General features: G+C 42.6%; 1 protein-coding gene and 1 long non-coding RNA gene across 16 annotated transcripts in view; one reads left to right on the top strand and one right to left on the bottom strand.

Annotated features, from left to right (window-relative positions):
* Positions 1 to 25,731, top strand: part of ptprfa (protein tyrosine phosphatase receptor type Fa) — a 340,154-nt gene that overhangs the window by 122,562 nt on the left and 191,861 nt on the right. For all 15 annotated transcript variants that reach the window (XM_040030501.1, XM_040030485.1, XM_040030531.1 and 12 more), the window contains 2 exons: positions 8,585 to 8,730; positions 16,930 to 17,071. In XM_040030501.1, the coding sequence (XP_039886435.1) occupies positions 8,585 to 8,730; positions 16,930 to 17,071 (288 nt within the window). The remainder of the gene's footprint in view (positions 1 to 8,584; positions 8,731 to 16,929; positions 17,072 to 25,731) is intronic.
* LOC120732846 lies at positions 1,892 to 21,624 on the bottom strand. The gene is made up of 3 exons (XR_005695692.1): positions 21,506 to 21,624; positions 15,347 to 15,352; positions 1,892 to 1,904 (listed from the first exon to the last, which is right to left on the bottom strand). It is a non-coding gene; the product is annotated as an uncharacterized LOC120732846 (long non-coding RNA).

The following is a 25,731-nucleotide window of genomic DNA, read 5'->3' on the forward strand; positions in this document are numbered from 1 at the left end:
ACGAGTCTTCAACAACTCACAGCTAACTCAGCTGCTCACAGCTTTGTCAAGAAGGATTAATGTTACGAGTAACGCTTTCACTTAAATTCACCGCAGCTCAGTAGGTAGAGTGGTGGCCCCATGATCGGAAGGTCGGGGGTTCGAATCCACTGAATGGCTACCCTGAGGTTCCCCTGAGCGAGGTACCGTCGCTTGCTCAGGGGCGCCTGCTTAGCAGCTTCACTGAGTGAATGGGTCAAATGCAGAGAAAGTAATTTCCCCACGGGATCAATAAAGTATACATTATTATTATTATTATTAACAGCTCACTGAGCTCAGCTACTGACTTTACAAACTGTCCTCTGGTGGCTTGTGCTCCAACACATCACCTGAGGAGGTGATGGCACTGACGATTACCACAATGGGAAAGTGTAAATGTTTTGCACAAAATGATACCACACAAGCGTAGTAGACACTAGACGCTTTTCAAGGTTGTGGGGGGTGCTGGAGCCTATCCCAGCTGTGTTAGGGCGAGAGGCGGGGACTAACCACATACTGAGACAACCATTCACGCTCACATTCACACCTATGGGCAATTTAGTGTTTCCAATTAACCTAATCCCCACTAAGTGCATGTCTTTGGACTGTGGGAGGAAGCACAGAAAGACCCGACCTGATGGTGGAATTAAACTCAGGACCTTCTTGCTGTGAGGCAACAGTGCAAACCACCGCACTGCCCAATAATCTGTATCTTACTATTAATTCCCTACAGTAAAAATTACAATAGGAAAGCAAATGAGTTCACGATGAACAGATAACTGCATGCTTATGTATCACATACAAAGTATTTAACTGTTTTCCTCTCCATCATAGATGCCTGTTAAAGATGTCAAACAGGCATATTTCTAAGAAAATAAGGCCAAGAAACGGCTGCAAACACGGGTCAGAGAATAATGGGAGTTCAAGGCAACCGACAGCTGCCCGAGAAAAGAGGAGAGGGCACACGCATGTTTTATATTTGGAGTGTTAGGCCTTGGGTCAATGATCAACAGCCATGGGAAATAAATATCTTAATAATGGTCTGATCCGCCCACTTCTTCCCCGCTCACTTCTTCCCCGCCCACTTCTTCCCCGCCCACTTCTGGGTCCTCGGATGAAACTCTGCAGACTTGATTCTTTCATTCTGCCAACACGTTTTTGCATAATGCAGTGAAAGTATTTCCCTCCTGAACACTGACCATCATCGGGACCTTATATCAATCTGATGTACAATTTCTGTTACAAGAAATGTTCTTAAGGACAAACTGTTGGATCCAACTGTACAAGTGGGTTTGGAGTCACGTTGAACTTTAAAGAGCAAACTTAGCTGTTGCTGTTAAATCAAATCAAATCAAATCAAATCAAATCACTTTTATTGTCACATCACATGTGCAGGTACACGGGTACAGCACATGTGAGTGAAATTCTTGTGTGCGAGCTTCACAAGCAACAGAGTTGTGCAAAATACAATAATGTAAACAAGCAAAATACAAGAATGGCTACATCTGAAACTAATAAATATATGTACAATATATAATAGTATATGCATTTCTGGATGTGTATACTAAATATTTTTCTACGTGTGTGTGTGTGTGTGTGTGTGTGTGTGTACACATATTTTACAAATTAAATAGAGTAAACAATAAATAAAATATATAAAAATATACAGAGTTGAATATGTGCAAAACAGTGGCATTACTGTACAGTGTGGAGTGCATAATGTTAAAGTTCCAGTAGTGAAGCTGAGGTGTCTATGACGTGTTCAGCAGTCTGATGGCCTGATGGAAGAAGCTGTCTCTCAGTCTGCTGGTACGGGACCGGATGCTGCAGAACCTCCTTCCTGATGGAAGCAGTCTGAACAGTTTATGGCTGGGGTGACTGGAGTCCTTGATGATCCTTCCCGCTTTCCTCAGGCACCGCTTCCTGTAGATGTCTTGGAGGGAGGGAAGCTCACCTCCAATTATCCGTTCAGAGCACCGCACTACTCGCTGGAGAGCTTTGCAGTGGTAGGCGGTGCTGTTGCCATACCAGGTGGTGATGCATCCAGTGAGGATGCTCTCAATGGCACAGTGATAGAAGGTCCTGAGGATGCGGGGGCTCATGCCGAATCTTTTCAGTCTCCTGAGAAAGAAGAGGCGCTGCTGCGCCTTCTTCACTGTTTTGTTTGTGTGTACTGACCACGTAAGATCCTCAGCCAGATGTACACCAAGGAACCGGAAGCTGCTCACTCTCTCCACAGCAGCGCCGTTGATGGTGATGGGGGTGTGTACTTCTCTGCACCTCCGGAAGTCCACTATCAACTCCTTTGTCTTTGCGACGTTGAGGGTGAGATGGTTGTCTTGACACCAGTGGGTCAGGGCGCTGACCTCCTCCCTGTAAGCCGTCTCATCACCATTGGTGATAAGACCCACCACTGTAGTGTCGTCCGCAAACTTCACAATGATGTTGGAGTTGTTAGTGGCTGTTGCTGTAAAGTTGCTGTTGTCTCGCCTCGCCTGCAAAAGGCTCTTCGTGGCTCCCTGCTGGGGAAGAAAAAGGATTTTACCCCTGCTTGAAACATTCGCATTTCTCCTTGCAGCCTGCCACTCTGAAAATGTTGCTGTCACGGTGCTGTGAAGTGTGTTGACTGCTGATTGATGGTACGGGCTCCTCGGCTGAGGCTGTTGCATGAGCGGACACGCAGAAGCAGCTCCGACTCGTAGCTGCAGCACATAGATCACATTACAGAGTGTATTGTACATGTGAATTGAAGTTTCAAAATAAATCATAGAAATGTTGTGTGAAGACAATTTAATTTTGATTCATAAAGGTGCCTGTGCTGCCATCACACAGCTGCATCCAGAGAAGATAGACGGCTTTTATTCCGTGCTCGATGTTTCTAATAAATGTATCAGCATTTGTGTGTCAGCGCCGACACTGTATGAAACGCAGCTACATGTACTGCATTTTTTAAAGTGGAAACCTAGAAGGGGGTCAAAGGAAAGGATTTAAACAAAAGACCTTTATGAAGGTGATGACACACAGTTATGAACAAATGAGGGTTTTGCATCAGATTTCCAAAATGTATAATCTCAGAACTTAATTTGGGTTCTTCTACACTCCATGCTGCGTATGCTATACACACTACTTTTACTTACATTTAAAAAGTGTATTTCTATTTATCACATGTGTATTCCCTGACCAACTGGAGAGTAGTTGTAGATTGCTGTAGCCCAGTCACTCAGGCCTACAGAGCTTTCAGTGATGCTCTTCAATCATAGCTTCCCAGGAAAAAAATTGCATTCCTCAACCAGCTGCAAAAACCTTTGTGAATTTTGAAATGTGCTGTAACACCAAGGCACAGCTTTGACTTTGAAGGTGAATGGTCTCCATTTCCAATTAGCAAAATTGTTCTTTTAACGTTTTAACACGAGTGGCTGCCTTCAACTACAGGCAACCACAGCAATCTCCCAGTGAGCAAAGCAATTATAAGAATGACTGTGGTGCAACACTCTTCACGACTGATTTCAACCTGCTACACCCAAGAAATCGCTTGATAACCATTTGGAAAATACACTTTTTTCTTTGTGACTGCCTTTTATATCATGTCCAATATGAAAGGCAGCTATGTTCATATGGCCCCACGTGAGAAACGTCTGTATAACATAATTAGTAGCACAGTGGTTGAATTTTGATGGGGTAGAAATGGAACACTGTAAGCTGTGCACGTTTTAGACATGATGACTGAAATGACTGATATACTACATGCATCTATCTTTTGTATTGGAGACAGATATCTGACAGATGCGGCTGTTAGCATAACTAGCCAGCCTTGTCACTGGTATCTATGCCTGTGACCTATCAGGCCTGTCAGTTAGTGTTGTGTTTGTTGTACAGCACTTCAGAGTCACACTGGTAGCCATCAAAGATTTATGTAACGTTGACGAGCTGAAAGCATTTTGTACTGTACGGGAGACACGGCATGAGATTGATTGACAATGCTCTATAGCCAATCAGGACGCAGAACACAATGCACTGTGGAAAAAACAAAAACAACAAAACATGCAAAATTGCACCAAAAAAATCAGCGAAACAGCGAAAGGTGAACCGCGTTACAGCGAGGGAGCACTGTAGCTCCAAAGGCCCATCCACAGACGGAGCTAGTACACATCTGATTACGTAGGTGCCTCTGAAACCATCGCATGTAAAAAATCGACAGTTTCTTTGCCTTAAAATTAGCCCTAAGGAAATACAGTGGTCATCACTTTTTGCAGTGCAGACAGAAAAAAAGGTTAAAAGGTCTGAAAGTACCTAATGTTTCTTTGTGTTTATAGCTCAATCACAGGACTCACGTATTTGTGAGTTCGGGTGCTGTAGCACAAAATCTGAAAGTATATATATCACAGGGTTTTGTATAGAAAGGAGCCATGAACCACTAACCACACAAGTAGAAGTCAGGCAGACAGCAGCCTGCGAGAAGAATGATCTTTGATTTCTGCTGCTTTTCAAAGTTACATCAGAGAAACAAAGTGTTATTGGAGGAGACATGCTGACAGGGGGGAATCGGGAGCAGCGATGACGCAGGGGAGGAAGCCACTGAGAATGACAAGACTTTGATGCTTTATAACACCAACACTTCAAGTATCTTCCACCTGTCTCAGCCGTCTTTACACACTGACCCGCAATAAAGAAGCCGCTTCTACCTCCAAAGGAAAACAGCAACATTACGATTCGTTCTGTGGCAACAAAGGTGAGGCCTCTGAGGTGAGGAGCTCCAACAAGGAATATTTAATCATCATATTCAATCAAGTCTCCACATTCACAGCAGTCTGTCTCAGGAGGAGAGCCGGTCTTTGTTAGTGTCACCATGGAGCGCTAACAGGACTGGGTGTTCTTTTTAACAAGAATTCAACACATGAGCGGAGGCTCAGAGACTCGCCACACCAATGCTAGAAATATTAATAACATCACACATGACTAGCTTGTTCCACCACATCAATTATCTTTTTTCAAGACGCTGCTTTGTGTTAAAATGAATTTAGATTCTGTGATATTATCTTAAGAGAAAAACAATTTATCATAAATGTTATCAGCATTTCCTAAAAGTTAATGTAGTAACACAACTGCACTAAATGCAATTAGTTTAACAAGATGATTAAATGATTAAATTGCCTGGAAACCTTTAGAGTTTTTCTTTAATCGGACGGCGATTAGTCAAGCTGAGCAATGCAGAAATTGGGTGTTGTAAGCAGCAGGTGGACTGTGTGTTCTTCCACTGCATGAGCCTGGACAGCAAGGTAAACCTGCTCACCTTGATGGTGTGATGGAGGTGTGCTGGTCACAGCCTGTCACCTGCAGGCTTCTTCAGCTCACGGTGGCTTGACTGGTTTGTCACTTGTAGTTTTTTTTTAATGTGATGCAGAAGCAGCAGGACATGCTGGATTTGCGTCAGCAGTAACTTAACGCAGCAGTAAGAGAACAGCAAGCTGTCACATTGCCAAAACAAGTTTCACACCAAATTAGAGGAAAACTTCTACATGAAAAACTGGAAATATGAACACCAGGCTTTTTCTACAAATCACTGCACTGACACTGGTGCATAAATACTACATGTGGTTCAAAGAGACAGTCTGTCCCTGGGTCAGGATCACTTTATTATAATAATAATAATAATAAGGGATTGCATTTATATAGCGCTTTTCGGGGCCCTCAAAGCACTTTACAATTTCACTATTCATTCACTCTCACATTCATACGCTGGTGGAGGCAGCTACAGTTGTAGCCACAGCTGCCCTGGGGCCGACTGACAGAAGCGAAGCTGCCATATCGCGCCATCGGCCCCTCTGGCCAACACCAGTAGGCAGCAGGACACAAGGACCGAGACAAGAACCGGCAACCTTCCGGTTACAAGACGAACTGCCAACTCTTTGAGCCACGATCGCCCCCGTCTACACTTTAATCAAAAGTAGACGGTTATGTCCATCTGGAGTAACTTTGTTTCTTCCCCTTCTTCTTTGTGAAATATGTACATAAGACTGAGGCAGGGAAGGCAGCAGCAATACCTCTGTTCAGAACAGAGCACACAGTAAACAGATGTAAGTCAGATATGGTGTAAAAAGGAGGAACTGGGCTGGAGTTGGGTTGCAAAGTGGCTTGCAGACACAGAGGAACTATGGGCAGGCTAAAGCAAGCTAGCTAATCTTATAGCAAGCCGTATATAAGATTAGCCAATTCGATTTGTAGCTAAGCCCATCAGCCGGTGTGGGATGGCACTGAAATGCTTGGCTTGAGCTCGACTTCTTGGCCTGCATGAACTAACGCAGGCGTTGGTTCCATATTTGCAGCTCTGTTCTGCGACTCTGTTCTGGCACCAAGATTTTCTTTTAGCATCTCGGTTGTAGACTGAGCTTAAATGTGTTAGGACCACACACGGATGCAAACACACAGTTTGGCTGCTCTCATGTAATCATCACTCAGTTTCTGTTGTCATACAACAAATGACAAATATGCGCAAACAGTGATTTGATTGTGTCTCATAAATGTTGATTTTACATCACAGTCAGACAAACCATACACACTGCTGTGACAGATCCCTGCTTAAATAATCATTTAAAAATAATCTTTAGTGGTACCAGAGCGCAGCCCCCAGCGCAGACATATAACATTGTTGTAATGGTTTTAGTTTGCACAGTGAATGATTGCTCCTCAAAGACAGACTAATCCACACACACACTCTGTTTAAGATTCATTCCTGAACATGTTCTTCAAAGCTCCTGGAAATGTTAGGCTCTCTGTATTGTGTCTGTTTCTGATGTAGCTTTATTGTTTTATTTCAAACCCTAAACCTTGAAGATAAAACAAACCCCTACAAATGGAATCAAAACTCCGTCTTCATTTCACGAGTTATAACTAGCTCAGCTGTCCAAAACACATCAAATGACTGTTTATAACTCGGATTTGTTCAGTAAACATTTGTAACTATGGGGGGATATTTCTTTAGTCATATGTGACAATTACCAGGAGATGCATCCGGTCTCTGATTGAGGAATGATTTTGAAAAAGGTAAAACACATGAGAAAATAAAACAAAATAAAACCAAAGTAGAAGCAGTATTAGGATGTCTTTTGTGTGATGATAGTAATTAAGCAGTGACGTTCGTGTCAGTTTATCATATCTTTAGAACTTTAAGTAAAACTATTTGGAACACGTCGTCTCGATGTTCTCAGAAAGTCTCACAATCATGTTTATCCTGCTGAGGGCTGTGGTGACGTCATCAGATAAGATATCTCTTTATAGTCATTGCAGTCATACAGAGTACAGTAGTGCAATGAAACCGGAAAACTGTCCGACGTCGGCACTGCGTACGACACAGTAACTTAAATTAAGTATAAAAAGAAGAATAAGTTTATGTGTATTGCACATTATTATTGTTGCACATTATTATCATTATTGCGCCTTGTTGCAAATATAAATATTATTATTGTTATTGTTGTTACCCCCCCCCCAAAAGTCCAGGCAGGTAGCCGATCAGGTCAGCTGATAGCACTGATTAGGGCTGTTGCCGCGTTGTAAAAGCCGTCCTTGAGTCTGTTTGTCCGGGACCTCAGCAGCCTGAACCTCCTGCCAGACGGCAGCAGCTTAAAGAGCCGGTGTCCTGGGTGTGTGCAGTCCTGCAGGATGCTGCGTGCCCTCTGGAGACAGCGAGTGCTGTACAGGTCCTTCAGGGAGGGAAGAGGATGTCCAATGATTTTTTTTGTCCATATTAATGACCCTCTGAAGTGCTATGTTAAATGCTCTGAATCGATTTGCAGCAACATGTTAACAGATGCGATAGAAAGTCTGTGGCATTTGGTAACTTGTGTGTTTTTAATTGTAAATCTTCAGACTGATTTAAATCTCAGCTTTATTCACTGTGCAGTTTTACCCTCTAATATCCTTTGAAGTTCTATATCTATATTCACTCTGTGGTTCTTGGACAGCGCCATGTTGAATTGTCTTGCTTTGCTTACATTGGTAAGCCTTCTTCTCCAGGTTTTATACATATATACATATATTGCTACATTTCTCATTGTATTTTTATGAAGTTGCTAGTCGAGAACCAGGTTCAGTGCTCATTTAAACATCATAACTCCACTAGTGGTCCAAACCACCACTGTGTATGGTTAACATGTGAGACCATGACATGAATTTTAAAAATGATCTTCTGAGCTGCACTATTATCCATGCACAACACTTGTTTCAGCCTTTCATGTTGGTGATGTACAGTATTATGGTCACAGGGCTGGTTTATGATTCATGTTTATTCATGCATTCAAAGCAGATTTTTCAAGGTTTCCATCTGTCCGTTCACATCTGCCTGCTCTCTGCCACTACTAATAAGACTGATGGATGTTGCATATTTTCAGGGAAAGGATGGTGCTGGGCTGATTTTACGGCTGGGTGTGGCTACAGGCATGAAACAGCTTTTGAAAGAACATGTTGTTATTGCAGGACTTAAAGCAAGTACAGAGATGTTTCTCTGTCAGGGCTCTTCATCTGACTCTGGTTTTGCTCTCTTCCTGCCCTCATCTCCGTTTCTTTCCCTTAGGCACGCCCAGCTTCATCAAGTCCCCCGAGGATCAAACGGGGATTTCGGGAGGAGTGGCGTCGTTCGTATGCCAGGCGGTCGGTGAGCCCAAGCCTCGCATTACCTGGATGAAAAAGGGAAAGAAAGTCAGCTCCCAGCGCTTTGAGGTACGACGCGTGAGCTCCCTGTCCAAAGTGTTTGAATGTGCAACACCTCCTTGTCTCACACCTTCACTGCTCATTACCTGTCTGCATTTGTGTGATACAGAGCAGCAGGTCACACGCTGTCATTTTATAGAACATATGCAACATGCCGCTCAAGAAGATGTGTGTGCATTTAGCAGGAGAGGCCAAACTGCAGACTGGTGGTGTATTTATTCATTACTACCGTGCACAAAAAATCAGACACAGCAGCTTTCTCCATTTAGTGCCTGCTTGAAAACCACTTAATGCAAATTATGTTAGTTGTGTTATTCTAATGAAAACACTTGAGGCTCAGAATTAGAGGAGGAGGTGCAGATTTTGATGTCTGTGGCTTCAATGGTGGAGCAGAACTCTAATAACCTGCTATGGCCAGCACATCAGGTTTATTTAGTGTGTGTGATTTCGCATCTCTCACATGTCTATGTTATGAGTGAAGCTTTTAAAATTTGACATTGTGAAATTAAATTTGAATTGAGTGCATTTCATTTTGTTCAGCAGAACAGCAAACAATTAAAGCTCAAATATCAACGTTTTATTTCTCACTTTGAAATGCAGGAAAGAGGTTGTAGACTTTGTGAAGACTGTGTGTGCTGGAAAATGATCTGAAACCAGACTGAAAAACTGTGGAACTAATGATTTCTTTTTTACATTTTTGACTGGAGATCTTCTCATTAAAACATCTGAAAAAAGAGGGAAAATGTCCGTCACATTCAGAGGGCCTGTTTTTATTCAAAGCTTAGAGATATCTAAAGCCAAATGAAGACCGCACATGGGCTCAGTAATAAGCATCGTGGCTTCTTAGTGAGAGGGTCCCGGGTTTAAACCACAGACTGTATGTGAAACGTGGACGTTTAAAGCTTCGCAAACCAGTGGGTGAAGTTATAGTGGCAGTGTCCATCTTTAATATACAGTCTATGGCTGTAGCATGGCTTTTATGTGTCGAGGTTACGTGTTTACTCCAACGTCTCCAGCCGACTGAAACAAGGCACTGTTTATATCTGCATTATACTTGGAAGCTAGTTTTCAGGCGTTAGGCCGAGTCAAACGCAGGAAATAAATGTCCCTGTGGACGGCAATATTCTTCCTTCTTATTACAGTTATTACTGAATGAGTTCTTCACATTTTTAGGCTTTCTGAATGCACTCTCTTGCCCTTGAGACGACCTCTGACTCATAGGAGCCCAGAAAAAACACTGACGTACCAACAAAGTTCATATCTGCTGGTCTCAACTGGATCATTTGTGTTTCTTTTATTCGTAAAAGGAAAAAAAGTGTATTCTCACCTCTCTGTGAACAAACACGACATTTTAATGACAAGTTGAAATACCTTTTGATTAGATATTAAATGTCTGTTCTTTATTTGCATAATTCTGAAAAATTCAGTGAACAGAACCCTGATTATCTCGTCTATCAGCATTAGTACTAAAAACAATAATTAAAAAATACATGCATGGTGACATTTTGAATCAGCGTAATTTAGATACATGTGCAAGCTACAAAACACTGGTAGAAGATAAAATATGCAGAGTTAAAACGTCTCTCTGTAGTTTTTTAATGTAACTTTAGGTTGTGTGACCTTTGAATACGTTTTGTAATCATGCACTTTTTTTTTTTAAAGTACATGATTGCAAGTCATTTCCAGTAAAGGCTCGGTGTCAGGATAGGACCTGGGTTTAATGGGTGGAGTTGAGCTTAAATTCTTTAACATTTTTTGCAGTGTGTTTGAGGATAGACGGGGTCTGGAAGGGCTTTGCCTATGGGATGTCTGTGCTCTGTCTGCAGCAGTAATTAGTTGTGCAGTTAAAGCAACATTTACATCAATGGCAGGACAACGCAGCCAACCCGTGCAGCTGAAAAGTGTGTGCTGTGTGGTAGCAACAAAACCCACAATTCTTCTAAATTGCCACTTGAGGCTGGCTTCAAAAGCGCATCAATCTGCACCGACTCCCTTGTTAAAGTATGTTTACAGCCTGCTACAAAACAGGAACTGATTCTTTCACAACATAAGTGAAGAAAGAAAACTGTCATCAAATAATAAGCAAAGTGTATCCTTCTGTCCTCAGAGGTGAAGTAGCACTAGCCCTGCTATAACCTTGATCTTTTGAACATTTGACCTGACTTGAATGAAGATGGAAACGAACTACCAGCAACAGTTGGAGTGAAGCAGGCCTAGTTTACATGAATTGATCTGGTACCTTCAAGCTTGAATATGTGCTGCACATAAACAGCGCTAATAAAATGTTGTAGAGGCTCAGAATGACACCTGAATAGTTTTTCATGTCTATTAAAAAAACACCACGAGCTTCATCCGATAGAGTCGATGGTTGGTGGGGAGAGAGGAATGTTGTGTCTTCATTTAACAAGCGAGCTGAGTTACGGCGCTGGAAGGATTTGCTTAGCTAATGACCGAGATTGACTTGTAGCACTGAACTAATAATACGACCGATTATTTGTGTGATCAAACCTATAAGTCAAGTCAGTCAAACAGGACTGCTGCATGCGATGTAACGCTATGTTTTTCTATTTATTCACAGATTTGTACGTTTGTGATTGATGTGCTTTGTGACAAAATTAAATGAAGTGAACTTTGAAGGATATTTTTTCATCTACTGCAAAATGGCTTCTATACAACGAACAGAAGCACTGAGCAGAAAGTCGACCTTTTATTCATGCAGCTGCATTAACACACACAGCAAAAGCTTAATAAATAGGACTGTACAAGCCTGCCTGCAGGACTCTGGAGCAGCAGGAAGGCTCATTAGCTGCCAGCCAACCCAAATGACTTCAGCTGAAGTGACTCAACATGAGTCCTGCGTAGACGGAGACACTTGGTTCCTGTCGTTGTGAGTAATAGGAATTATCTTCCACCTGTCTGCTCAGCATTATTTAAACTGATGGCGACCCTGTGTGTGGTGTGGATGCACCACCTCCCAGTACAGACAGTCCAGTACTCCCTCGGTACTTTCACTTACGTAGTCTGTTATTCTGTTTTATTTGGTTTCTGCAATTGAAAAGCTTTAATCTTGGTCTATAAATAGCCACAGCCCAACTATTTTAATCCTCGTGAAAATATCCTTTCACACAGGGGTCATATATTTGCTCACCTACCTGTTTAATGTTTTGTTTTTCATTAGATGCTCCAGATTTGTTCAGACTTTGCTCTTCACATTGTCACAGCACATATATTCATGATACGTTATATATCTATATTTTACAACTTACCTGAATTGTATATTTATTCATTATAGTTTTAGAAATTGAGCATGCAGACCGGTGAGTGTCTTTCACTTCAAAATTATAGTAGCCTAGTATCTGGATATGTTAGCTGTAAATTTCTCTCTTTGGAAGACACAATATATGTGCACGGTGGGAGAGTCCTGAGCTATCGGCTATTGTACTACAGAACACGTCACAGCACTTATATTTCCACAACCAGACGATGATTCTCTTGAAAAAGGCAACAGCAGCACATATAAAAGTTAAAGATCTAGTTCAGTGATAGCAGCAGCGAGGCATAGCATGTCCTTAAGCCCAGTGTCCACACTGATGAGTTATTAAAGATAAACAATGATTCCTGGACATCTGGACAGTACATGAATGCAGGCGTTGACATTTCAACCAGGGCTCGGTTTTGGTTTTAACATGCAGAAAATGTCCTTTGTTAATGTCGAGGTTTGTAGAGTATCTGAGTTTGTTTCAGCTAACAAAAGAATTTACATGAGAGCGTGTAAGTGTGCAGCGTTAGATATGAATGGCTAACAGAGAAATGGCAGTGTGATGAAAACAGTAACAGCTGAGAACAGAGCGTCTAATCTGGTTTTCAGGTTAGGTGAGTAAATCCGTCAGTATTCCTGTGATAGACAGAAAGGTTCACTGAGTGATGGGTGAGTTTATAACCTAACTCTCCTTTTGGAACAAGAACAGACAAACCAACATTGTTTTAGAAGAGCCTCAACAGTGGACCGTGTTTTGTTTGTTTGTTTGTTTCTCTGCTGCTGCTTGACGTTGCTCGGCTCCTTGTTCTAAGGTTGTCTTTCCTGCAGCCTCCATGTGTGTCAAACCCCACTTTCTGTACGCAGGAGCTCTGATCTTATTCGTTTGAAATAATTCTACGTCTGTACAATAGATATATAACTGGCTCGTACCACGCGGAGCAGTGGGAATGATTCTCCTTTGGGCTAAGAGATAAACTGATGGTTTCCCTGTGTGCTCGCTGGATCGACCTCCTACTGAGGCAGGAAGAAAGTGCAGCTCCACACTTCCTTCATTGGGGCAGGAATTTGATTTCTGCCAGTCCACTGCTTGGGTCGCACGCATTTCAGAGGGGAGGAAGTGCCGTGACCCTGACTCTTAACCACAGCCCCTCGAACATTTCTAAAGCCCTTACATACCTGATATCCAGTCAAGTCTGTTAGCACATTTGTCCTTCAGCTCATTCCAAGCATTCTTTCTTTTGCTCTTTGAGCTGCTGCACTCTTCAGTTTTTTTTATTTCCACCTTATTGTCCAAATGATTTCCCTCATTTCTCACTCTTGTGCTGCTTCCATCAGGAGCTTTGGGGACACTCCTGCCGGGCAAAGTGCTGATCTGGTGCTCTGCTTGTAAACAAAACAATCACAATGAAATCTGGCAGCTGCCACTTAGTTAATCCAAATCTTCCCTAAAATTAAACGCGCTCCACCTTCGACTGTAGTCACAGTCGACTGTAGTCGACTGTAGTCACATCAGCCAAACCTCGGTTTGGCCGATGCTAATGGGACGCAGAGGGAACGTCCCCATCCAGTGACACCATATCACCTGTGACACACACACATGCACGTATGACTTTGCCAGTTTCAGCTGAAACAATTTCAGTGTTTCAAACCATGTTCCAGAGTTTTTAGGTCACCGTTCATGAGGTTTCAAGAAGAAAATGAAAGACAGATCTGAATGTTTGAAAGTGTTTTGGAAAAACTCTGTAAAGATTAGATGAACAATACTCAAAGGATAAATTCAACTGTTTTATTTTGTTAGATAAGTTGAAAAAAGAGGTAAACGAGCAAGTAAATAAAGAAACAAGGTTAAATGAGGTAAGAACAAAAAGTTAACAAGTAAATAAAGAAACAAGGTAGAGCAGAGAAAACCCCAACAATCCCCTCTGAGCAAGCACTAGGCGACAGTGGGGAGGAAAAAGTGCCTTTAAACGGGCAGAAACCTCCGGCAGAACCAGGCTCAGGAGGGGGCAGTCAACTGCCGGGACTGGTTGGGGGGGTGAACAGAGGTGGAACAAGACGAGGCTACATCAGTTGAAGAAGCAGTATTGTCCCTCTTCCGGAACAAGCTGAAGAATCTTTTCTTCTTTTTCATGGACTTTTCCACGAGCGCCTTTTTGTCCAGGATGAGGGTTCTCAACTCATCGATGGTTTCTGTGTTTCGCTTCTCCAGTTTCTTGCATGTTTGTTCCACCTGTTCTAATGTTGATCGTGTTCCTTCAAGCTTTTCTTTGACCTCTTTGGATGTTGCCTCCTGTGTTAGCTTTGCCTTCTGCAGGTCTGCATTTCTCAGCTGATCTTCTTTGTGCAGGCCTTCTAGCTGCTCATTTCTTTTCTGGATATCGTGGAGCGTACACTGCAGGTCTTCATGCATTTTGTCTTGCTTTTGCTTTTGCGCCTGCATTTCTGTGTTTTCCCGCTTCAAGTTGTTGAATTCCAACAATATCCCCTTAATGAGCTCTGAGTTGTTTTTGGCCATTTGATCGATCCTTTTCTGCATCTGTGAGCATCGTTTTTCCAGAGTTTCCTTTTCTCCCTGCAGCTCACTTGTTTTGACCTTCAGTTCATTACAGAATCCTTGCCACGTGCACTTATGGACACTCTTATGTTCGAACAGGGTGTTCGTTATGGCCAAACTGTGATTTGCACAGAAGTCCAATAACAAAACACCGCTTGGGGTCAGATCAGGGAGGCCGTTCCTCCCAATCACACCCCTCCAGGTCTCGCTGTCGTTACCCACCTGAGCATTGAAGTCTCCCAGCAGGACAACAGAGTCTCCAGGTGGAGCACCTTCCAGCACCCCACCCAGGGACTCTAAGAAGGCTGGGTACTCTGAACTGCCACTCGGCGCATAAGCGCAGATGACAGTCAGGACCCGTTCCCTAAGGCGCAGGGAACAAACCCTCTCATCCAAGAACCCCAACGTACCGGCAGCAAGCCGAGGGGATATTAGAATACCCACCCCAGCCCGCCGCCTCTCACCAGGGGCAACTCCAGACTGAGACAGAGTCCAGCCCCTCTCCAGGAGACTGGTTCCAGAGCCCAGACAATGCGTAGAGGTGAGCCCGACTATATCTAGCCGGTACCTCTCAACCTCACGCACTAACTCGGGCTCCTTCCCCACCAGAGAGGTGACATTCCATGTCCCTATTGCCAGTCTTGGCAGCCGGGGGTCAGTCCGCCAGGGCCTCCCCTCCTGGCCGCCACCCGGCACACAATGCACCCGACCCCTATGGCGCCTCCTGCAGGTGGTGGGCCTGCGGGAGGATGGGCCCATGTCTCCTCTTCAGGCTGTGCCCGGCCGGGCCCCATGGACTAAGGCCCGGCCACCAGACGCTCGCCCTCGGGCACCCTCCCCGGGCCTGGCTCCAGGGCGGGGCCCCGGTAACCCTATCCCGGGCAGGGTTAAACTGTTCCCTCGATGTTCTCTTCATAAGGGTCTTCTGAATCGCTCTTTGTCTGGTCCCTCACCCAGGACCAATTTGCCATGGGAGACCCTACCAGGGGGCAAAAGCCCCCAGATAACATAGCCCCTGGGATCCCTGGGACACACAAACCCCTCCACCACGATAAGGTAGCGATTCACGGAGAGGTTTTTTTATTTCCCTCACCTAATTTTTAAAAGTATTTTATAGCATATAACACCTTTGAAAATATGCTTTGGTTCCCATTTAACTCCAGAAAAAATCAAAAATCAAAATATGGATATTACCTGTCCACAGATTCATGGTGACGTAACTGCTGTTTTAACTGTTTGGTGTCTTTGCTTTGGTGTTTGTAGACATGGTTTACATGAGCTTTTAGCTGAGATTCAGAGGTTTCTGTGGACACTACTCATGTCAGCACTTATATTTCTGACCTCGTGTTATAATCGATTAAACACCATCTCCTCCCTTTTGCCCCCATTTTTGATGGTGTGGGTACAAATGATCAGGCATGACATTCTCATAATAAATCAGATAAGATACTGCAAATAATGAATCCTGCATCTGTGTGATTGAAAAGTGTGTGCAATGACACTGTTTTAAAGATTTAGCCTAAATAATTTTGGCGTGAATGAGCCTAAACATGATGACTATTCAAAAGTGTTTACATGAAGATGTGATGAGGCAGTCTTTCTTGGTCTTCTATTAAAAAAAGAAAATGATAAAAATAAAATCTGTTTGAATATGTACTTTCCAAAGCTGCCATTTAAGTCGGTTCGTTGTTTTGTTTTGTTTTTTTAAATAAAGTTGTCTTCTCCAGGAAAACAACAACAGAAACCTGTTTGGACAAAACAGGGGGAATGTTTCAAAGTATGGAAACATTATAAATGATAAAAAAGGAAAATTCAGCTTGAAACACTGAACAAACTGAGTATTAATAATCACACAATGGGATGTAACCCGTTTGAATGTCACATGCAGTATTTGGAGGTTGATTATTATATACCAGCATTGTAATGGATGGAGTGGTGCGGAGATGTTTTTGTTCCTCCAAAGGTCATAGACATGAATGCAGCCCACCTTCCTCCGAGCACAGTGGTGTTAGTGTTGTGAGTTAAAATGACGGCTTTTGCAGAAGTGGTTCCTACAGTTGTGTAAATGTTTGGCATTTTAAAAAGGAGAAACTTCTCCTTATAATCAACTAGCACTCTTACATATGTTGCACACGTCTTAAAAGCATCCTGACAGACTGATAATGTAACGAATCATCTGGAATCTCAATAACTTAAACTGTTTTGTCAGTTTAAGTTATTTCTGATAAAGACTGTTGATTTTAGTGTACCAAACTCATAATTCTCTGCATATGTAAGGATTGAACAGTTATTTCAGACCAGCGATACTAGGATACTTCCAAAGCTGTCTTGCATTCCTAAAAGCTTTAAGTTAGTTAACAGCCGTTGTGTCACACCCGCTCTTTGTCCGATTCAGGTGATTGAGTTTGACGACGGCTCAGGCTCAGTGCTGCGTATCCAGCCGCTGAGGACCCACCGCGATGAGGCCATCTATGAATGCACCGCCACCAACAGCGTGGGAGAGATCAACACCAGCGCCAAGCTCACTGTCTTAGAAGGTAAGACCTGACTGTCTGTCCACATCTCACTACCAGTCTGACAGCCGTGACCCTGTGTGGCTCTGACATCACAGCTTGTCTTTGTGCATACAGTCAACACGGCGATCTCTCCTCTTCACTTCCTCTTTGTGTTCAGTTTTAACCATGTAGTTGGTCTTTAGTGCTGAACTGTGTTACAGCAAAGACAATAAAGCTGTAAATGACTGCAGGTTAATGGCATCTGTAACAATGAACGCTGGTACGTGGCTGGTCCAGCATCGGTTGCATGTTAGGGATGTGAGTCTTGACTTTCTCCCACACAGACTCGGAAAAGAGGTGATGAAGTGTGGAAAAGATCATATGGGGGTATTAGATTTTCTTCCACTGAACAAACTCAGTAAAGACCAGAGTCAACACTGTGCTGCAAGAAGCTAAAGGGCCTGTAGTCTGTTTGTTTCTGGTTTTCCTTTCTATGTGACATTCTGCGTCCAACGTAGAAATTTAGTTACCCCAACATAGTTCCGATGGCCTTGAAAGCGCTTCCTCTGGAGGTAACTGTTTCTGACGGTCCACAAACAGGAGCAGTTTCTGCTGTCACGGAAACAGCAGAGACGTTAGATGATAAGGTTCTGGTTTGGTAGCATTAATGTGTTTGTTCATCTTTATTTTGTGTTTGGCATTTATAACAAGTGGTGGAATTTACATTTGGAAAGAGTCTCAGAGTTTCCACTGACCCTCATATGGAGGTGTTCTCCAAACTCAATGACAAATTGCAGTGTTTCACATTTCCTTTAATTGTCTTTAATATAGTGGCATCGATGACTCACTGGTTACTAATTTTGCTTTGATTTTGTTGGCATTTCACATTAGTAGTATTCACATAGGAGTCTGCTGCAGCACTGTCTGTTACTTATCTATTTTTCTGTTTGTGTCTTATTCTGAGTTCAATCAGTCATTTGAAATGTTTGTTTTGTCTGTAGTTGCATTGCAGCTAAACCCACTGTTGCTCCAGTGGCTGTGCTACAGCAGATTTTCAGCTAAGCTCCCTATTTCATGGAACAAAATGTCAGTCTGTGGTTTGGCTGTTGGATTTGTAAGTCCCAAACAAGGCCCAGTATCTCTGTGTGATCGTGTTTATTGAGCGGGAATGTGTTGAAAGTGATTTTGGCTGGGAACCTCCTGTAGGTGTGTCTCTAGACAGCTCTGTTCTTTGCCAGCGGCAAGATGGAGCCCAAACACATTTATTTAATTGACACTCTAATTGATAGACAAACAACCACGCAGAAAAAAGGGCTGTCGCTCTGGCAGCCTTTTCCAAATCACTCAGGAACCCATTATACTTATTCTGCTATGTAGATATTGTCAGCAGTAAACACAGCCTGAGGCTCTGGAGCCTGTTGCAGCAAACAAACAGGACTTTTCTCTCTAAAACCACTCAGGGTCTTGTTAAAGAAGAGTGATGGGCCTGGCTGATAATCACTGTTAGCAGACTGATGTTTAATAGCTTTTATTTTCAAATCATGTACACGTATGTCAAACCATATCATCAGAGTGGAGATGCCAGAAGATGTTGAAAAATGTGACTATTTTCTAAAGAAATGCTACATGTAAATGACCCCAATCGCAGAGAAGAAACACGCGTGAAGCTGCTAAATCTGAAATGTATCATAACCGAAACATGTATTGATTATTCTGTGTTGTGCTTCCATCTTCTCACATTTTACAGGCATGATGGAGCCGTCGAACCGAACGATATATTTTGCAGAATTGTCACATCCATAGTAATAAACCACGAGTTAGCTACACAGTGGCAAAGATGATAACTGTAATATAATTTATTCAGTCGCAGTCAGGCCATGAAGATCATATCTGACATAACAAACACTGAAACGCTGTCTCCTGCTCATTTAGTAAATGGTGTTTTGTTAGGTAAACACGTTACTGCTGCTGACTGTTCTCGTCGGGGGAGAATTATTATTTTTGGATTGAGTTTTGTTGCTTTACTTTCAGTGTAGCGGTTTGTCACTCAGTTAACCTGTAAAGGGCATTTGTTGCCATGGTCGGCACTTTACATCCATTTGCATTAAAGTGTGGGACTTTGGGATTGGTTACTGCTCACCTGCTCAGAAATTTAATCAAATGATTTGTATTTTTAGTAATATTGTTTTCTGAACTTTCGACCAATAAGGTTGAGCAGTTGTCATTTGTCATCTGTGAGTCTTTTGCATTGGCTTCCATCATACATCATTTTTGCATGACTTCATTTAGACGTCTGCTTTCTTTAAACCTCATTTCAGAAATAATAATCTTGGTAATCACAATTGCTGAGTAGGTGCCTTTTTACCCACTCAGCCGGTGGGGTGTTGTCGTCCCACTGTCAGGGAGGCTAGATCAACGTGACGCGGGAATTTCAAATTCATTTTATGGGTTCTTCAACTTAAAATCTAGGACGGGGTCGGATTTCAGTGAGCTCGGCCTCAAGGTCAAAGTCAGAGATCAGGTTTTCTGAAAATTTTGTGAATGTGACAACTCGGGAAGGCAGGTACTTAAATCGATACAAGGTCAGAGGTCAAGTTTTCTGAAGATCTTGCGTATGTGATAACTTATGAACAAGGTGATGTAGAATTTTCATCTTGACACCACAGGTGTGTCTACTACAAATCTCGAGTGAGTTTGAATCTCAGTGACCACGGCCTGGAAGTGCAGGCTCAGAAGTCAGGTTTCCTAAGATCTCGTAAAGGAAGTGACCCAGGACATGAGATTTATACCATAGCTGAACTAGGTGTGAAAGTGGGAAGGTTGACCAGCTTTTACTAGTTTGCGTATCTGGTCATTTATTAACTTATCCTCTACGAAAGGGGAAAAATCTTTCAGTCTGACTTTTTGGGGGTTTGTGTGTCCACTACAGAGGACATACAGGCTGGGTCTCAGGAGGATACGGTAACAGCTGTTTATTCATTTAGATGCTGTGGTGTGTCTTACATCACGTGGATCCACACACACATTGCTGATTGTTAGACTAACAGTGGCTGGTTGGAAAATCTAAATGTACTGCGCAGCCATATTGTGAGTGTCAGCAAAAAGAAAAAGTTTTTGTTTGCTTTCTCAAATGCTTCCTGTTGTTATGTAGGTTTGTGGTTTTACTTATTTATTCCTATACAGTAATTGTTTTCTATTTACAGTCTCTTTGTTTATTGTGTTTTAAAAAGTGGTCTGTCAATATTGAATTATTATTATGATCAGGAAAAAACAGGCATGCTGGCCAAATTCCTTATTCTGTATTCGCAAACAAAAATTAGTTGTGGAGCCAAAACTTGTCAGGGTGATGGTAAATATGAAAATCAACACAGCAGGGATTTATAAAAACAAACAAACACCAGAACAACTGCAGGTGTGCAGGGTAAGTTGCGTTATTTCAGGATCTAGTTAGCCCTACTGCAGAGGAGCCCACGTAAAGTGGCAGATCATTTCAAATGTCAGCTCAACAAACATCAGCAAACACACAAACTGTGTGTTGCTAGCTAAAGGTCCAGCTGCTGTAGTTCACAGCGAGAGAAAAGAAAGAGAGCTAACTTCACTCTGAGATGGAGAAAGATAAGAAAGACAGGAAGAAGAGAGGAAGAAGGTAAAGACTGCTTGGTGGTGTTTGATGAACTGGAAATGTAGAGCTTGCATGTAAGTCCTCATGTTTTAAAATCAGATATTGGTTCTGTGCATGTCACAGTGTGTGCAAATCAAACTGAGGCAGACTAATTGTGTTATTTAAGGCCTGCATTAAACTCCTCTGCAGTTTAGTTCAGGATAAACAGGTTAGTTTGCTGCACTGTGATGGAAAAAGTAAAGACCAGTCTGTGACTGGTGCACAGTGGCTGTGGTTTCATGGTCAGTCAGCTTACATCAAGAGTAGGAGGGATTCATATGATTTTTGCTGATGATGCTGAGATTCATTGACTGAATTTTCCCTTCATACCAACTTTAAAGTGTCTAATGTGTTAGCTGATCACAGCTGGCACACTAAGAAAATCTACTGGAGCTCTCAATAGAAATTATTGTGAGTTGTGATTCTTTTCCACTACGACCAATTTTAGGGTCCCCCCACCTGCTGAACCCCACTTTAACCCTCGACTGGACAAATATTCTTGTTTAGAGGCAAAGTCAAGCTGTACAACGTAGACAACAGAAAATAGAAATGTATGTTTTATTTTTCCTTCTTATTCTTATAATTAGAAAAAAAGTTAGAGTAAAGTTTGTGTTCTACTAATATTATTGTATCCTTGTGTTAATACAGCACACGGCTCCTCCAAAGAGCTCCTTTTACGTTCTTAGCTTCAGTACATTTCAGAGCTGGTACTTTTCTACTTTTACTTGAGTAAAGAGGTTGAAACAGTACTTCAACTTTTTACTCGAGTATTTTTCAACAGTAGTATTTGTACTTCTACTTAAGTACAGAATGACTGTACTATTGCCAACTCTGCCTCTTAGCGAGCATCTGCAGAGCCAGTATCCTCACACAAACCCAGAGTGAACATATTCCAACCTCAGCAAAGCAGGAAGAGCCTGATCTTGATTCAAAAGACACCTTGTGTAACTAAGTGGTTTTGACAAAAGTGCATTATTGTGTAGATCAGGGGTCTCAAACTCGTGGCCCGTGGGCCATTTGCGGCCCACGTCACTTCTACTTGCGGCCCGCATATTGATGTGAAGAAATATTTTTTTTTAATTATTATACGAAAAATGATTTAATACGACAGCAGAGTGTTACAGGCATGGCCCTTTAAGACTGTGGCCTCATGGGTGGTGTAGTCCGTGCAGCAGGGAGAACGTGTGGGACCGCCCCTCCCGCTGTGTGAGCGTGAGGGAGGGAGAAAAAGGAAAAGTACGAGCTGTCACGGAGCAGAAACGGGAGCTGGAAGCATGTAAATATAATAATAACCACTGATGAGCCCAGCTGTAAGTAAGCTATTACGACTCGACTGTACGCTGTGTTCCTGTTTTCCTTCGAAACAATAAAGTTCTGCTGGAGCAGCCTTTCAACGCCTCTCTCTGTCTCTCGCTAGCAAAGCTGACCCAGACAGTAAAGCTTGTTCGCGGCTACGAGCCCGACACGGACCCGACGTATTAGCCAGAGTTTACTTACCGCGGTTCGGAGCCGCGGACCTGGCCGAGGTAACGAGAGTGCAAACATGTTGAGGGCTGTGTTAGTTCAGCGACAGATTTATTTGGAAAGAAAACTATTTTCACTTGCAGTCAAAAACTCATGTGTACGCTTATGCCTGCATTTGTATTTTATTAAATACAAACTGTTAGAGCCAATCTATAGAGAAATATTTTTGATACTGTTTCAGTTATTATGTTACATGTTTGATTCTGTATAACATGTTGTTAGAGAATAAATGCTGCACGTTTAATTTGTGTCGAGCAAGAAAACATTACAGCGCATGTGTGGTAGCAGGTTAGAGTGAGCCAGGACGGCAATGGAAATGTGCGCTGTAGCAGCAAAGAGTTTTTTGTTTGTATGTACGAGTCAGAAATAAATCTGAACAGCTCACATTAAGAAGTGGAAGAATTATTTTTTCAAGCTTGGGACAGAAATTCGCCACTACACAAACAAAATTGTAGCAAAAGTGCTTCCACGTGTCTGAAAGAGCTGTTTATTTGGTAGTTCAGTGAAACTACTGTACTACACTGTACTGCTGAGTGACTGTCTGCTGCTGTCAAATGCATTTCATTGCAATGTTGACCCTGTGCTAACTTGCGTACTGAAACTGGCTGTATCTATGATTTTGAATGTGCAATGATTGTGTCACTGTGTTTGCTTATGTAGTTGTAGCTTTGCTTTAAGCTGCTTGTGTCTATGATCATTTCTAACAGGTTTAATTATGACTACACACACAATTATGACTTTTTGTTGTTTTATTGACATACAGTGGGGCAAAAAAGTATTTAGTCAGCCACCGATTGTGCAAGTTCCCCCACCTAAAATGATGACAGAGGTCAGTAATTTGCACCAGAGGTACACTTCAACTGTGAGAGACAGAATGTGAAAAAAAAATCCATGAATCCACATGGTAGGATTTGTAAAGAATTTATTCGTAAATCAGGGTGGAAAATAAGTATTTGGTCAATAACAAAAATACAACTCAATACTTTGTAACATAACCTTTGTTGGCAATAACAGAGGTCAAACGTTTACTATAGGTCTTTACCAGGCTTGCACACACAGTAGCTGGTATTTTGGCCCATTCCTCCATGCAGATCTTCTCGAGAGCAGTGATGTTTTGGGGCTGTCGCCGAGCAACACGGACTTTCAACTCCCGCCACAGATTTTCTATGGGGTTGAGGTCTGGAGACTGGCTAGGCCACTCCAGGACTTTCAAATGCTTCTTACGGAGCCACTCCTTTGTTGCCCGGGCGGTGTGTTTTGGATCATTGTCATGTTGGAAGACCCAGCCTCGTTTCATCTTCAAAGTTCTCACTGATGGAAGGAGGTTTTGGCTCAAAATCTCACGATACATGGCCCCATTCATTCTGTCCTTAACACGGATCAGTCGTCCTGTCCCCTTGGCAGAAAAACAGCCCCATAGCATGATGTTTCCACCCCCATGCTTCACAGTAGGTATGGTGTTCTTGGGATGCAACTCAGTATTCTTCTTCCTCCAAACACGACGAGTTGAGTTTATACCAAAAAGTTCTACTTTGGTTTCATCTGACCACATGACATTCTCCCAATCCTCTGCTGTATCATCCATGTGCTCTCTGGCAAACTTCAGACGGGCCTGGACATGCACTGGCTTCAGCAGCGGAACACGTCTGGCACTGCGGGATTTGATTCCCTGCCGTTGTAGTGTGTTACTGATGGTGACCTTTGTTACTTTGGTCCCAGCTCTCTGCAGGTCATTCACCAGGTCCCCCCGTGTGGTTCTGGGATCTTTGCTCACCGTTCTCATGATCATTTTGACCCCACGGGATGAGATCTTGCGTGGAGCCCCAGATCGAGGGAGATTATCAGTGGTCTTGTATGTCTTCCATTTTCTGATGATTGCTCCCACAGTTGATTTTTTCACACCAAGCTGCTTGCCTATTGTAGATTCACTCTTCCCAGTCTGGTGCAGGTCTACAATACTTTTCCTGGTGTCCTTCGAAAGCTCTTTGGTCTTGGCCATGGCGGAGTTTGGAGTCTGACTGTTTGAGGCTGTGGACAGGTGTCTTTTATACAGATGATGAGTTCAAACAGGTGCCATTCATACAGGTAACGAGTGGGGGACAGAAAAGCTTCTTACAGAAGACGTTACAGGTCTGTGAGAGCCAGAGATTTTCCTTGTTTGAGGTGACCAAATACTTATTTTCCACCCTAATTTACGAATAAATTCTTTACAAATCCTACCATGTGGATTCATGGATTTTTTTTTTTCACATTCTGTCTCTCACAGTTGAAGTGTACCTCTGGTGCAAATTACTGACCTCTGTCACCATTTTAAGTGGGGGAACTTGCACAATCGGTGGCTGACTAAATACTTTTTTGCCCCACTGTAATTGTGCTTTGCTGAGTACTGTATTTAAAATGCAAAATATATGCAAAATGAAAAAAAACAACGACACATCAACACTGATTCAAATTAATTGGGCACTACAAACCCACTCGGGGAAACCATTTATTTATGCACCCTATGATTTCCTCTCATTTTCCATATTGTATGGGCTCAAGTGTCAACATGTACAATCAGATCATATCCTCATAAAGTCAGGCTGTGGAAAATAACAGAAAGCTTGTCGCATCGCTGTCACATCCACAGAGATGTTGACAGCTTTGTTCATTTTTGTTTTCTTCAATGACTTTCCAAGAATACCAAATACTTCCCCGCTATTTCCAAGAGACGCCATTTGTTCAGCCTGTGATTATGATGTCAGTTTACATTTCAAAGTTTCAATCTCTAATTCTAATAATCTTAACTTGCATCAAAACTTTTAAAAAAATAGGTTTTTGTGCTTGAGGTCTGGATCACAGGGTTTAATTCCAATCCCGATCTTTTCCTTAAAACAATTCAGTGTCTTTGTTTTAATTAAGTCTCCTGAACACTACGTCTGTTCCATTGACGGCGGTCTCTAAGAAAATCTAAGAGCGACATTGTTCAGCTGTTTGACTGAACAATACATTCTGCCAGTAGTCAAAGTTAAGAGCTTTTAGTGGGCTACATAAATCTGAGTTAATGGTATCAATGTGCTTCAGAAGGCTGCATATCCATCTCAATATTTCACAACTGCTCATGACTCTGTCCTCTCAAAGCGGAAGAATACATCATAATGAGACCTACTTTCATTCCAGGCTCCATTTTTTTTGTTTTCAAACACTGGGTTTGTCTTTTCTGAAAAAAAGTGATGCTGCTCTCAGCATCTCAGTCTGTGTGTGAGTGTCAGTCTCTGAGAGAGTGACAGCTGAAGAAAGAATGGAAATACAAAACAGCAAAAGCAATAACTGAGAACGCTAGCAATGAGAGAGGGAGAGGATGAAGACGCGGGCGAGTCGACAGCAGGACTCTGGGTAATGAGAGTGCAGCATTAGTCATGAAGCGAACCGACAGAGAGCTTAAGGGGATGAAGGGAGGGGGACGGTGAAGACAGCAGGAGCTGAAGCCAATGCAGACGGAGAGGAAGAGGTGCTTCTCACGCGTGGGAGTTGTATT

The sequence above is a fragment of the Simochromis diagramma genome, unplaced genomic scaffold (genome assembly GCF_900408965.1).
Source record: "Simochromis diagramma unplaced genomic scaffold, fSimDia1.1 OVJJ01000334.1, whole genome shotgun sequence".
NCBI lineage: Eukaryota > Metazoa > Chordata > Actinopteri > Cichliformes > Cichlidae > Simochromis > Simochromis diagramma.